The 15,720-nt window shown below is 43.5% G+C and overlaps 1 protein-coding gene across 1 annotated transcript in view; it reads right to left on the bottom strand.

Annotated features, from left to right (window-relative positions):
• tfpil (tissue factor pathway inhibitor-like) overlaps positions 1-15,337 on the bottom strand; it is a 47,041-nt gene extending 31,704 nt beyond the window's left edge. The window contains exon 1 of the mRNA XM_068052515.1: positions 15,090-15,337. Coding sequence (XP_067908616.1) covers positions 15,090-15,107 — 18 coding nt within the window. The 5' untranslated portion in view covers positions 15,108-15,337. The remainder of the gene's footprint in view (positions 1-15,089) is intronic.
• Between the last annotated feature and the right edge of the window lie 383 nt (positions 15,338-15,720).

Genomic DNA, 15,720 nt, shown 5'->3' with positions numbered 1-15,720 from the left:
GCCCTTCGGCCCTCCAAACCTGCGCCAATCCAGATCCTCTATCTAAACCTGTCGCCTATTTTCTCAGGGTCTGTATCTCTTTGCTTCCTGCCCATTCATGTATCTGTCTAGATCCATCTTAAAAGACGCTATCTTGCCCGCGTCTACCACCTCCGCTGGCAACGCGTTCCAGGCACCCACCACCCTCTGCGTAAAGAACTTTCCACGCATATCCCCACTAAACTTTTCCCCTCTCACTTTGAACTCGTGACCCCCAGTAATTGAATCCCCCACTCTGGGAAAAAGCTTCTTGCTATCCATCCTGTCTATACCTCTCATGATTTTGCACACCTCAATCAGGTCCCCCCTCAACCTCCGTCTTTCTAATAAAAATAATCCTAATCTACTCAACCTCTCTTCATAGCTAGCGCCCTCCATACCAGGCAACATCCTGGTGAACCTCCTCTGCACCCTCTCCAAAGCATCTACATCCTTTTGGTAATGTGGCGACCAGAACTGCACGCAGTATTCCAAATGTGGCCGAACCAAAGTCTTATACAACTGTAACATGACCTGCCAACTCTTGTACTCAATACCCTGTCCGATGAAGGAAAGCTTGCCGTATGCCTTCTTGACCACTCTATTGACCTGCATTGCCACCTTCAGGGAACAATGGACCTGAACACCCAAATCTCTCTGTACATCAATTTTCCCCAGGACTTTTCCATTTATTGTATAGTTCACTCTTGAATTGCATCTTCCAAAATGCATCACCTCGCATTTGCCCTGATTGAACTCCATCTGACATTTCTCTGCCCAACTCTCCAATCTATCTATATTCTGCTGTATTCTCTGACAGTCCCCTTCACTATCTGCTACTCCACCAATCTTAGTGTCGTCTGCAAACTTGCTAATCAGACCACCTATACTTTCCTCCAAATCATTTATGTATATCACAAACAACAGTGGTCCCAGCACGGATCCCTGTGGAACACCACTGGTCACACGCCTCCATTTTGAGAAACTCCCTTCCACTGCTACTCTCTGTCTCCTGTTGCCCAGCCAGTTCTTTATCCATCTAGCTAGTACACCCTGGACCCTATGCGACTTCACTTTCTCCATCAATCTACCATGGGGAACCTTATCAAACGCCTTACTGAAGTCCATGTATATGACATCTACAGCCCTTCCCTCATCAATCAACTTTGTCACTTCCTCAAAGAATTCTATTAAGTTGGTAAGACTTGACCTTCCCTGCACAAAACCATGTTGCCTATCACTGATAAGCCCATTTTCTTCCAAATGGGAATAGATCCTATCCCTCAGTATCTTCTCCAGCAGCTTCCCTACCACTGACGTCAGGCTCACCGGTCTATAATTACCTGGATTATCCCTGCTACCCTTCTTAAACAAGGGGACAACATTAGCAATTCTCCAGTCCTCCGGGACCTCACCCGTGTTTAAGAATGCTGCAAAGATATCTGTTAAGGCCCCAGCTATTTCCTCTCTCGCTTCCCTCAGTAACCTGGGATAGATCCCATCCGGACCTGGGGACTTGTCCACCTTAATGCCTTTTAGAATACCCAACACTTCCTCCCTCCTTATGCCGACTTGACCTAGAGTAATCAAACATCTGTCCCTAACCTCAACATCCGTCATGTCCCTCTCCTCGGTGAATACTGATGCAAAGTACTCGTTTAGAATCTCACCCATTTTCTCTGACTCCACGCATAATTTTCCTCCTTTGTCCTTGAGTGGGCCAATCCTTTCTCTAGTTACCCTCTTGCTCCTTATATATGAATAAAAGGCTTTGGGATTTTCCTTAACCCTGTTTGCTAAAGATATTTCATGACCCCTTTTAGCCCTCTTAATTCCTCGTTTCAGATTGGTCCTACATTCCCGATATTCTTCCAAAGCTTCGTCTTTCTTCAGCTGTCTAGACCTTATGTATGCTTCCTTTTTCCTCTTAGCTAGTCTCACAATTTCACCTGTCATCCATGGTTCCCTAATCTTGCCATTTCTATCCCTCATTTTCACAGGAACATGTCTCTCCTGCACGCTAATCAACCTCTCTTTAAAAGCCTCCCACATATCAAATGTGGATTTACCTTCAAACAGCTGCTCCCAATCTACATTCCCCAGCTCCTTTTGTAGCCACAGTATTTATGTGGCTGCTCCAGTTCAGTTTCTGGTCAGTGATACCCTCCAGAATGTTGATATTTGGGGATTCAGTGATGATAATACCACTGAAAATCAAGGGGAGATGGCTAGATTCTCTCTTGTTTGAGATCATCATTGCCTGGCACTTGTGTAGTGCGAATGTTACTTGCCACTTATCAGACTCAGCCTGAGCGTTGTCCAGGTCTTGCTGCTTACGGACACGGACTGCTTCAGTATCTGAGGAGTTGCAACTGGTACTGAATATTATACAATCATCAGCCTACATCCCACTTCTGACCTTATGATGGAGGGAAGGTCATTGATGAAGCAGCTGAAGATAGTTAGGTCTAGGACACTACCCTGAGGATCTCCTGCAGTGATGTCCTGAGGCTGCGATGGTTGGCCTCCAACAACCACAACCATCTTCCTTTGTGCTAGGTATGACTCTAACCAGTGAAGAGTTTTCCCCCGATTCCCATTGATTTCAATTTAGCTAGGGCTCCTTAATGCCACACTCATTCAAATGCTGCCTTGATGTCAAGGTCAGTCACTCTCACCTCACCTCTTGAGTTCAGCTCTTTTGTGCATGACTGGACCAAGGCTGTAATGAGGTCAGAAAACTGAGCATCAGTGAGCAGGTTATTATTGAGTAAGTACCGCTTGATAGCATTGTCAATGGCCCCTTCTATCACTTTGCTGATGATTGAGATGGGATGGTAATTGTCGGATTGGATTTGTCCTGCTTTTTGTGGACTGGACATACTTGGGCAATTTTCCACATTGTTGAGTAGATGCCTGTGTTGTAGCTGTACTGGAACAGCTTAGCAAGAGGGCGTGGCTAGTTCTGGAGAACAATTCTTTAGTACTACAGCTGGGATGTTGTCAGGACCCATAGCCTTTGCAGTATCCAGTGGCTTCAGCCGTTTCTTGATATCATGTGGAGTGAATCGAATTGGCTGAAGACTGGCTTCTGTGATGCTGGGGACCTCAGGAGGAGGCTGAGATGGATCATCCACTCAGCACTTCTGGGTGAAGATGGTTGCAAATGCCTTTTCTTCTGCAATGATATGCTGGGATCCTCCATCATTGAGGATGGGGATATTTGTGGAACCTCCCCCTCTAGTTAGTTGCTTAATTATCCACCACGTTTCATGACTGGACATGGCAGGACTGCAGAGCTTTGATCTGATCTGTTGGTTGTGGGATTGCTTATCTCTGTCTACAGCATGCTGCATCCGCTGTTTGGCATACAAATAATCCTGTGTTGTAGCTTCACCAGATTGACACCTCATTTTTAGGTATGCCTGGTACTGCTCCTGGCTTGTGCTCCTGCACTCTTTATTGAACCAGGGTTGATCCCTTGGCTTGTTGGTAATGGTACATTAAGGATTATGCCAGGTCATGAGGTGACAGGAGGTTACTTGGGAAAAGTGACATTAACAGAATGGTAATGGCCTAAATATGGGCCTTACCGCCCCATTAATTTTGATGATTAGGCTGCTATAACTTTAACAGAGGCCTAACAAAGCATGAGCCTGGATGAAGCAATGGGCCACTTTCCCATGAAAATCTAGATCCTAATAATGTAGCAATTTGCAATAAAATGCAATTTTAAGGGACACATGGGTCAGAGTTTTACGCCACCCCAGCGAGCTGGATGGTGGTGGGGGTGGGGGGATGTGGCGGGTGGCGTAAAATGGAGCGGGAGAGTCTGGGAGGCCTTCCCAACCTGCTCCCGCCTCCTGCTCACTTTACATAGGGCGGGGGGGCGCGGGTGGGAGGTGCAAATCACAGGCTGCCCACCCCAGGCCAATCAAGGCCCATAAGTTGCCAATTAACAGCCACTTAAGAGCCTTCGCCCGCCATCACGGGGATTTTTCCCGTGGCAAGCGGCCGTCCTGGAACCAGTAAAGGCCGCCCGGTGAAAGCTGATGGCCTCTCAGCACTTGAGGGGTGGGCCCTGACAAACGGGCACAGGGCCTGATTGAGAGCCCCGACCAATTGCCCCCGGCGAGTCAACCCAAACTTACCTGCACTCCTGGCTCCATGTTCTTGGCTGGGGTACAGTCCCAGCAGCAGCCACCTCTCCCGGTGGCGCTGCTGGGACTAAGCGGGTGGAAGTCCTGCTCAGAACAATTAAAGCCTGGGGACTGTAAAATGCTGGACGGATCCCCAGACTATGCGGAAGAGGGTTTGCCACTGACTTTTACGTCGGTGGCCAGCTCCCATCCACCCGTTGTAAAATCCAGCCCATGGATGCAGCTTGCAACAGAAATTCTCTGCCCATTTGTGCCGCCATTATGATCAGGAGATTATGTATCATTTATAGTTAAATAGCAAAACTTAAGGGAGTTTGAGAAGCTGAGATCTAGAGATTGATTGGGTCATTGATCACCATTGATCATTGATCATTGGAATTACCAGCTGAGAAGCTGGGAGATGCAAAACTGAGAGACCTCAGCTGCAATCTAGGTTTTTGATAAGTGGAAGAGGAGTTTGACATTTATGTGGTCTTGTTGATGTATTTTGTCGTAACTTGAGGGTCAAATTTTTGACAGATTTAAATCAGCTTTGAGAAAAAGCACAATGAAAGAGAGAGAAAACATGAAAAATCAGACGCACAGGAATACAAAACAACTTATACGTATATAGCGCCCTTAACATAATAAAATATCTAGGTGCTTCACAGGAGCATTATAAAACAAAATTTGACACCGATCCACATAGTGTCATAAAGCCATGGAGTCTATACAGAAAGAAGCCTTTGGCCCATTGAGTCTGGCTGCCTGTAACAAGAACAAATCGGGCAGATTTTCTTGAGTTAACAAAGAAAGAGGTTAACTTTATTGTACCTAAACCGAACTAATAAAATAATAAACAATGTGCCAACTTTCACTCACACACATGCACATCCAGACAAATAGGTTATGGACTGGGGAAAGGTAGATTGGTTGAGTTAGAGTCCATAAAAATAAAAGGTATACAGTCTGTGAAGTTTGGTTATTTGGCTGGCTTCTGGATGAATTCAGTGGTCCTGAGGCTTTTAGTTTGAAGAGGTAGATGGCTGGTTCAGTGAGTCTCTTGGAGACAATGATATGGATGATTTCCTCCAATGCAGCTTCGGATTGTAGCCGGAGTATGCAAAGGTGGTCAGTCAACAAGCAGAATTTGAAAGCCTTCAAGGTGGAATGGAGAGACAGAGAGAGACAGAGAGAGACCTCCCCCTTGGGTCTGCACATGTCAGAGTCCAGTTGCTTCCCCTTTGCTACACAGAAAAACATCAGCTTAAAACCACAGATGGGGAGGGGCTTGTCACATGACAGTCACTCAGTGATTCAAACATATCAGTTAGCAGTATTTCTCTGGTTCCTGAAAAGAACAGGTAGTTTCTTTAAATTACCTGGGCCTTGGTTCTTGCTGGGAAATGCACAGACATTTTGTCTCCCTCCTCACAGTCCTTTGCAATGTAGGTTACAGTTTTGCAAACTAGATGATCATCTTAACCTGCCAGCAGATATCCCTTTTTTAAATGTTCTTTTTAAATTTCTTCAAAAAAGTATAAATTCAGATTTCCCTTCCGTGGACCAAAGAAAATTATTATTCAATGAAATACATTGGCGTAATACCCTGCAAGTTTAATTCTTTCAAGTGCCCATTCAATTTCCTTTCAAAATCATTAATTGTCTCCAATTCCACTACCCTCATAGGCAGCAAGTTCAAGGTCATTCCCACTCCCTATGTAAAAAAGATTTTCCTCACATCCCCCCTGCATCTCTTGCCCAAAACCTTAAGTCTGTGTCCTCTAGTCCTTGTACCATTCTTTGTCTACATTATCTAAACCTGTCATAATCTTATACACCTCTATCAAATCTCCCCTCAATCTCCTTTACTCCAAGAACCCCAGCTTCTCCAACCTAACCTTGGAGCTGAAATCCCTCATCCCTGGAATCATTCTGGTAAATCTCCTCTGCACCCTCTCAAGGACCCTCACATCCTTCCGAAAGTGTGATGAACAGAACTGGACACAATACTCTAGTTATGGTCTAACCATAGCTTTAAAAAGGTTCGGCATAACTTCCTTGCTTTTGTACTCAAAACCTCTATTTACGAAGCCCAAGATCCTATATGCTTTGCTAACTACTGTTTTAATATATCCTGCCATCTTCAAGGATCTGTGCACATGGACCCCAAGGTCCCTCCGTCCCTGCACACACTTTGGAACTGTGCCATTAAGCTTATATTGCCTCTCCTTATCCCTTCTGCCAAAGTGCATCCCCTCACACTTCTCTATATTAATTTCCATCTACCACTTGTCTGCCCATTCTGTTAGCCTATCTATGTCCTGTTGCAGTCGATTTGTACCGTCCTCACTGTCTGCCACACCTGCAAATTTGGTATCATCAGCAAATTTTGAGATTTGACTCGGTATTCCAATATCCAAGTCATTTATGTAAATCAAAAAAGCAGTGGTCCTAGAACTGAACATTAGGGAACAGCACTGTCTACCTCCTCCAGTCTGAAAAACAACCATTTACCACAATTGCTGTTTTCTGTCCTTAAGTTAATTTTTTTATCCAAGATGACACTGACCGTCCCACTCCATGAGCCACAATTTTTGTTAACCAGCCTTTTATATGGTACTTTATCAAATGCTTTCTTAAAATCCAGGTAGACACCATCCATTATATGTACTTCATGAATCTTAGAACTTAGAACATTACAGCGCAGTACAGGCCCTTCGGCCCTCGATGTTGCGCCGACCTGTGAAACCATCTGACCTACACTATTCCATTTACATCCATATGTCTATCCAATGACCACTTAAATGCCCTTAAAGTTGGCGAGTCTACTACTGTTGCAGGCAGGGCGTTCCACGCCCCTACTACTCTCTGAGTAAAGAAACTACCTCTCACATCTGTCCTATATCTATCACCCCTCAACTTAAAACTATGTCCCCTCGTGTTTGCCATCACCATCCGAGGAAAAAGACTCTCACTATCCACCCTATCTAACCCTCTGATTATCTTATATGTCTCTATTAAGTCACCTCTCCTCCTCCTTCTCTCCAACGAAAACAACCTCAAGTCCCTCAGCCTTTCCTCGTAAGACCTTCCCTCCATACCAGGCAACATCCTAGTAAATCTCCTCTGCACCCTTTCCATAGCTTCCACATCCTTCCTATAATGCGGTGACCAGAACTGCACGCAATACTCCAGGTGCGGTCTCACCAGAGTTTTGTACAGCTGCAGCATGACCTCGTGGCTCCGAAACTCGATCCCCCTACTAATAAAAGCCAACACACCATATGCCTTCTTAACAGCCCTATTAACCTGGGTAGCAACCTTCAGGGATTTATGCACCTGGACACCAAGATCTCTCTGTTCATCTACACTACCAAGAATCTTCCCATTAGCCCAGTACTCTGCATTCCTGTTACTCCTTCCAAAGTGAATCACCTCGCACTTTTCCGCATTAAACTCCGTTTGCCATCTCTCAGCCTAGCTCTGCAGCCTATCTATGTCCCTCTGTACCCTACAACATCCTTCGGCACTATCCACAACTCCACCGACCTTGGTGTCATCCGCAAATTTACTAACCCACCCTTCTACACCCTCTTCCAGGTCATTTATAAAAATGACAAACAGCAGTGGCCCCAAAACAGATCCTTGCGGTACACCACTAGTAACTAAACTCCAGGATGAACATTTGCCATCAACCACCACCCTCTGTCTTCTCTCAGCTAGCCAATTTCTGATCCAAAGCTCTAAATCACCTTCAACCCCATACTTCCGTATTTTCTGCAATAGCCTATCATGGGGAACCTTATCAAACGCCTTACTGAAATCCATATACACCACATCCACTGCTTTACCCTCATCCACCTGTTTGGTCACCTTCTCGAAAAACTCAATCGAGTTTTCAAACCTTCTCTGTTACTTCATCAAAAAATGCAATTATATTAGACAAGCACAATCTGTCTTTTACAAATCAATGTTGGCTCTCCTTAATTAACTCAATCCTTTCTTAGTGCCTGTTGATTTTTTCCCTGATTATTGTTTCTAAAACCTTACCCACCACAGATGTTAAACTCACCAGCATGTAGTTACCAGGAATGTCCTTACACCCGTTCTTGAATAAAGAATCACATTTGCCACTCTCCAATCCTTTGTCACCTTCCTTGTGTCTGGGAAAGATTTGAAGATTATGGCAATCCCTTCCACTATCTCCACCCCCACTTCCTTTAGCAACCTTGACTGAAAGCTGTCTGGACCAGGCGACTTATCCACTCTAAGTAGAACCAGCCTTTCCAGTACATCCAACCTATCAATTTTCACTTCATCTATTACCTCTACCAATATTTTATTAGTAAACACTGATACAAAGTGCTCATTAAGTATTCTAGCCTTGCCCTGTGCCTATAAGCATATATCACCTTCTTTGTCCCTAATAGGCCCCACCCTGCCTCTTTCTACCCACTTACCATTTGCATGCCGGTAAAAGATTTTTGGGCTCCCTTTTATGTTAACTGCCATTCCATTCTCATATTCTCGCATGGCCAGTTTTATTTTCCTCTTCCCTTTGCTCTCAACTTATTGTATTTGGCTTGGTTCTTGCTTGAAGAATTCACCTGATATGCATCATACATCCTCTTTTTATGTTTCATCATTTTCTCTGTCTCCCTTGTCATCCAAGTAGCCCTGTCTTTGGTTTCCCTACCTTGCGCACTTGTTGGAATGTACCTAGCCTGTATCTGAAACATCTCCTCCTTAAAGATCACCCATTGTTCCATTACCATCTTTCCTGTCAGTCGTTGGTTCCAATTTGGAGCAATTAAAATCTAGAATGTTCAAGAGGTCAGAATTAGAGGAGCGCATATATCTCAGAGAGTTGTGGAGCTGGAGGAGATTACAGAAATAAGGAGGGATGAGATCATGAATGCGAATTTTAAAATTAAAGCATTGTTTAGCTAGGAGCCAATGCAGGTAAACGAACACAGGTAAATAGGACATGGTGTAAGTTAGGACATGGGCAGCAGAGTTTTGATGACCTCAAGTTTACAGGGGGTAGAATGTGAAAGGCCAGCCAGGATTGCATTGGAAAAGTCAAATCTAGAGGTAACGAAGGCATGAATGAGGGTTGCAGCAAGTAGATGAGCTGAGACAGGGGTGAAGTCAGGCAATGTTACGGAGGTGGGAATAGGCAGTCTTTGTGATGGAACGGATGTGTGGTCAGAAGCTCATCTCGGTCAATTATGACACAAGGTTGTGAACAGTCTGATTCAGCTTCAGACAGTTGCCAGGGAGAGGGATGAAGTCAGTAGCTAGAGAATGAAATTTGTGGCGGGGACTGAATACAATGGATTAGGTCTTCCCAATATTTAATTCAAGGAAATTTCTACTCATCCATGGATGAGCAGTTTGATAATTTAGCGACAGTGGAGGGTGTCGAGAGAAGTGGTGTTGAGGTAGAGCTGGGTGTCATCACTGTACTTGTGGAAACTGACACTGTGCTTTCAGATGAGGTTGCCAAGGGGCAGCATGATAGGAGGGATAGATAGGAGGGGGCAAAGGATAGATCCTTTGGAAACCAGAGGTAACTATCCGGGAGTGGGAAGAGAAGCCATTGCAAGTAATACTCTTACTACAATTAGATAGATAAGAATGGAACCAGGTCAGCGCAGTTCCACTCAACTGGATGATGGTGAAGAGGCTTTGGAGGAGAATGGTGTTGTCAACCTTGCCAGAAGCTGTAGATAGGTTAAGAAGAAGGAGGAGGGATAGCTTAGCACCGTCTCTCATGTAAGGTATCATTTGTGACTTTGCTGTGGTAGGGTGGAAATTTGAATGGAAGAATTCAAACATGGAGAATGAATTTGGAAGACAACAACACGTTCAAGGACTTTGGAGAGGAAAGAGTGGTGAGCTGTAGTCTGCCAGGATAGTGGGGCCAAGGGATTTTTTTTAAGGAGAGGGGTTATGACAGCAGATTTGAAGCAGAAAGGGATAGTACCTGGAGAGAGATCCTTTAACAATATCAGATAACGTGGTGACCAGGAAGGTAAGTTGGCTGGTTAGCAGTTTAGAGGGAATAGGGTCTAGGGAATAGGATAACTCATATTCTTGTTTGCAAATCCATCCATGATCCTGTGGACAAGGTGACCTGCTGAATATTTCCAGCACTTCCTGTTTTTATTTCAGATTTCCACTATCCACAGCATTTTGCTTTTGTGACAGCTGAAGGGAGAAAAACACACAAAGACTGGGAGAGAATGACACATAGCAAATTAGACACAGAGATAAGAAGAGACAAACACAGGAAGCTTATTAATGACTCAGTTTCTTCTTTGTCAAATTAATGACCTAAGAATAAACACCACATTCCAATACTATAAAAATGTTCATATTTCAAATATTCTAACCCGATAACGTAAACACAGAGTAAACAAAGGCAACATTATATTCATAACATCATTTTACATTGCAGACTTTATAGACTTCAGTCATCCTCGCTTTAATAAAAAAGATTAGCCCTTCAGAGTATTCCATATTGTAGGAACAGCTGGGTCAAAATGCATTACTCATAGAATATAAATACTCTGTCATTCTTTATGAGGTGAAAGGGTTGTTCTCTCAGTTTACTGACCTAAAGAAATTACCCACAACATACACGCAATAAAAGCAGTAACGGTATAAATTTGCATATTATAGTCTAAACTGAGCAGGCATGTGGTTAACCAAATGTTAACATATTTGAGGTAATTTTCCGAGTTTGTCCATTAGCTGCACATATGAGGAAATCGCTTGCATGCTGTTCATTATTTTCTAACAAATAAGTTTAAAATTCTATCCATTAAGGTTTTCTGAGTTTGTATCAACAGCATGACCTCAGAAAACTGACCTTCGTGTTGAAAGAAAGCAAGCAAAAACATGCATTTATATTGCCTCACAGCTCCAGCGACCCGGGTTCAATTCTGGGTACTGCCTGTGCAGAGTTTGCAAGTTCTCCCTGTGTCTGCGTGGGTTTCGTCCGGGTGCTCCGGTTTCCTCCCACATGCCAAAGACTTGCAGGTTGATAGGTAAATTGGCCATTATAAATTGCCCCTAGTGTAGGTAGGTGGTAGGGAAATATAGGGACAGTTGGGGATGTGGTGGGAATATGGAATTAGTGTAGGATTAGTATAAATGGGTGGTTGTTGGTCGGCACAGACTTGGTGGGCCGAAGGGCCTGTTTCAGTGCTGTATCTCTAAAACTAAAAAAAAACTAAAATAAAATATAGTGCCTTTTATAATCTCAAGACATTCCTAAGCATTTTAAAGCCATTGAAGTATATATGAAGGACAGTTACTTTTTAAACATAGGAAACGTAGCAGCCAACTTGTGCACAGCAAGACCCCATAGATAATGACCAGTGTAACGGAATGAGAGAGGGTCAATATGTGAGCCATAGGATTTTGAGAGCGCTGCATCCGGTATAGAAGTACACCTTTAAAATTTATCTAAACTGTCAGAATGACCAAGGCAAGGTGGTATAGCTTTAAGAAATTGTTGAATCGATTGCCTTTAATCAGGAATGACTCCCAGCCTGTAAGGATAACAGGCAAGGAAATAGTTCAGTTGGGGAGAGAAGTTTGAAGGGAAAGGAACCGACAATGAGAATGTTTAGACTGGATAGTAATCCCTGTTACTGTTTATCACTGCACTTAAAGACACAACAGCTGTAAGTAAACCTCAGTTGTTTTAAATACTAATCTGGATGCCTAATTGACCACTGTGTACTGGGCCTGCTTCATCCCATTACACCAGATTGTCTGGTTTAGTGATATTGGTTAAGGACAGTGGGGATAACTTCCCTGTTCTTCTTTGAAATAGTGCTATAGGATCTTTTATGTGGATGGACAGACAGAGCCTTGGTTTAACATCTCATCTGAAAGACAGTACCTCTGATAGGTTAAATAGTACTGCACTGACAATCAGAAAAGCCCAGTTCATCAGAGAAAGCTGCTCTAAATAATTTAATTTCTTTCACTCAGTAATCATACGAGTAATGAGGTGTCTCTATTGTGGCGGGTCATAGAGTGGGAGCACTATGAGATCTGTTAGATAAAAAGGCCTGTGAAGGATGAAATCACCAACAGTAACTTCTAGGCTCAACATATAGGACTGATTTTTCCTGGATTTCGCACCCAAAGATGCTGCAAAAATGGTGCTATGCAAGAACAAAATTAGTCCTTTTCTTTCATTTTGTACTTGCAATTCAACAGTTGAATTTCCTCTATGTAATTTTAGTTCTGGCTGTGTCTGAAGAGAATGAACGAATATAAATTGCATGTAAATGAGTGTCGGTGATCCATGCACTCAGGTTTCCAGCCCTGGTGCCAGGTGTGGCTCAGGAATAAAAAACAAAATCTTTCAGAGTTGCTATTTGGGAGATATCTGTCTCAAAGACCCAGATTGCTTTTGTCAAAATAGGTTTTTATTTTTAGTCTTCTGAAAAAAATGTGAATTTTCAGCTTCAGAAATTGATACAAAATGTTAAAATGCTTTCATGTACTGATGAATGTCTTACGTGGGACAATGTTTTTTCCCCCTCTTTTGTGAGATGGGAGATGTGATCGTCAGATCTGAAGGAGAATTGAGATAGCTAAGACCAGCTTTGAGGTGTTAAATTTTGTCATCTATGTTATATGCCTTGGAGACATGGACAACAAAGAGCCGAATGCATTTGAGATGTGGACATATCAGAGGATTTTCTGCACATACTACACAGACATAAAGACTAATGAAGGAGTGCTGGAAATGGCTGGAGAAAATAGGAAATTAATGGATACATCAAAAAGAGAAAGATACAATATTTTGGTCGCATCATTAGAGCAGAAGGTAGATAGAGACAATTATTGGAAGGAAAGATGACAGAAAATATAGGAGAGGGAAACAGCGAAGAAAATAGATGATAGGTCAACTGCATCCAGTCCATTACATCTATGTGGAATGTGTAAGGACAGCACAGGAAAGACGGAGGTGGGGATCCATGGCAGTCAACCTTTTGGGAAGAAGATAGTTTATTTGGAGACAGGGGATCCCACAAATGAGACAAAGTGAATCCTCACAGCCTAATCATCACTCTCCTATTCCCAAACCTACAGTCTATATTCCTACATTAAAACAGGACTAAATTTCAAAACTACTTCATTGGCTGTAATGTTCCTGGGATGCCCTAAGGTCCTGAAAGGCACTATATAAGTATAAGTTCTTCCTTTCTCTTTCTTTGAATAAAAGATTAAATGGAACAGTGATCAAGGCCCCCATATTCACTGGAGCACGGTTTCGGGGGAAGGAGTTATGGTCTGAAAACTCAGGTGGATGGGATTCCTCAAATTCCATGACATGCATGCTCCCTTTTAAAAAGAAATTTCCTGTCTGGGAGGCAGCCTGATTGGCTTGGGCTGCCTATTAGGAGAGAAAGATGGTTATTGGGGGTAGAGATCATGGCAGGGAGAGGGTAGGTAGCACATGGCTGGGGGACCAGGCGATGGCGGGGGCTGGAAAGAATTCAGAGGGGGGCATAGGAGTTTGGGGGATTGGCTCAAGCCAGGTATCTAGATTGTCAATCAGTGATCAGGACTATTTCTTGCAGTCCTGGCTTTTGGCTCCAATAAGGCTTCTGCCAACAGAGGGGACAACAAATATAATGAGTTCAATGTTGCTAAAAAAGTATGATAGAGGAAACTATAGGCATTCTGAAATCTCATTTTAGTATCTAGGATAAATCTGGTGGAGCCTGCAATATAGTCCAGTGAGATCATTAAACAAAGGTTGGATCACTAAATAAAGTCACTTTAGACCTGCTTCTTCCCCTGTCCCACCAACTTCAGCCATTCCTTCATTCCCGCCACAGCCTTACAAAGTCTCTCAGTGTGAAAGGTTTTTGCCACGTTCCTTCATTAGTCAGAAATCTGCATTTCCTCTGCTATCCTCTAACTCTCAAAAGTTGAAAACACACACGAAATGTGCTCAGAGCTTGATTGTAACTAAACTTCCACATGGGTTCTCTCAATTTTCCACTGTAACTTCTTAATCTTTTATTTGTTGGAGGAGAATCTGAGAAGTTTGGCTCATAGTTCAGGAGATACAGAGCTTTTACAGATACCCAGCCACCAGAGTGTGTAGCCCTAGAAGATCATTAGTGGCGCAGTGGTTAGCATCGCAGCCTCACAGCTCCAGTGACCCGGGTTCGATTCTGGGTACTGCCTGTGTGGAGTTTGCAAGTTCTCCCTGTGTTTGCGTGGGTTTCCTCCGGGTGCTCCGGTTTCCTCCCACATGCCAAAGACTTGCAGGTTGATAGGTAAATTGGCCATTAGCAATTGCCCCTAATGTAGGTAGGTGGTAGGGAAATATAGGGACAGGTGGGGATGTGGTAGGAATATGGGATTAGTGTAGCATTAGTAAAAAGAATGGGTGGTTGATGGTCGGTACAGACTCGGTGGGCCGAAGGGCCTGTTTCAGTGCTGTATCTCTAAACTAAACTAAACTAAATTACTCATTACACTTATGGAATTATGTGTTGGGAGGCCTCCATGCTCTGTGGGTTGTATGCACAAATTCTTTCAGCTGCCCCTCGCTCCAAGATTCTCTGCATTGTGAAAAGGCCTTTCTGATAGTACTGCAAAAGACAGAATTAGATTCTGGTACCACCCCTGCAATCTGCCACACTTCATCAGGAAGGCCATATGAAGTGCCTTCCTATGGTTGTGATGTTCTACAAGTATTTGTCTTTTCATGGCAGGACTTCTGAGGTCACCAGGTTCAACAGCCAGCACCATCTCCTAAGCCTCCACTTAGATACATCACACTGCACCACAATACGTCATCCTCTGGCTTCTTTGTGAGTTGTGAATCACTCATGTCACTTCTGATAGAAATTAGAAATCATAAAAATCACAAACACTTACAGCATCGAAGGAGGCCATTTAGCCCATTGTGTCTGCACCCGTCGACAAGTAGTCATCCACTTTCCAGCTCTTGGTCCAGCCTTGTAGGTTACGGCACTTTGTTGAAGAAAATCCGGATTGTGCCCATATGTTGAACAAATTCTCCGGACTCAGACGTTGAGAATCAAACCCTTTATTGCATGATATCATGGGGGAGCACACCTTACCTAGATGCGGTCCAGCGCTACTCCCAAAGAGCTACAGATCGCCGTGGATTTATATAGTATAAAAGAGGCAGAGCTAACAGTTTCACAATTAGATAAACACCCACAAGACTGCCTACGTAACGGTGTACCATGCAGGGTCCGAGGTCAGCAAAACATCAGTTTCAACAATAACAAGCTGGTTCCTTATTTCAATGCCCACTCCAGACACCATATCTGGCCGTAATGTCTGATTGTGGTTAGCTGCTCTGTCTACAATTTATGACCGTTGTTTGTGGTTAGATTAGCTACAAGCTGTGTCCTGCTTTTCTGCTTCTACAAAGTTCAGTAATAATTAGCAAAGCTAAGAAAATTTCTCCAACACACTTCAAGTACTTTTTAAATGAAATGAGGGTTTCTGTCTCTACTACCCTCTCAGGCAGTAAGTT

The sequence above is a fragment of the Heterodontus francisci genome, chromosome 1 (assembly GCF_036365525.1).
Source record: "Heterodontus francisci isolate sHetFra1 chromosome 1, sHetFra1.hap1, whole genome shotgun sequence".
NCBI classification, from domain to species: Eukaryota; Metazoa; Chordata; class Chondrichthyes; order Heterodontiformes; family Heterodontidae; genus Heterodontus; species Heterodontus francisci.
Note: the sequence above shows the minus strand (reverse complement) of the source record. Positions and strands in the feature narration are given on the sequence as shown.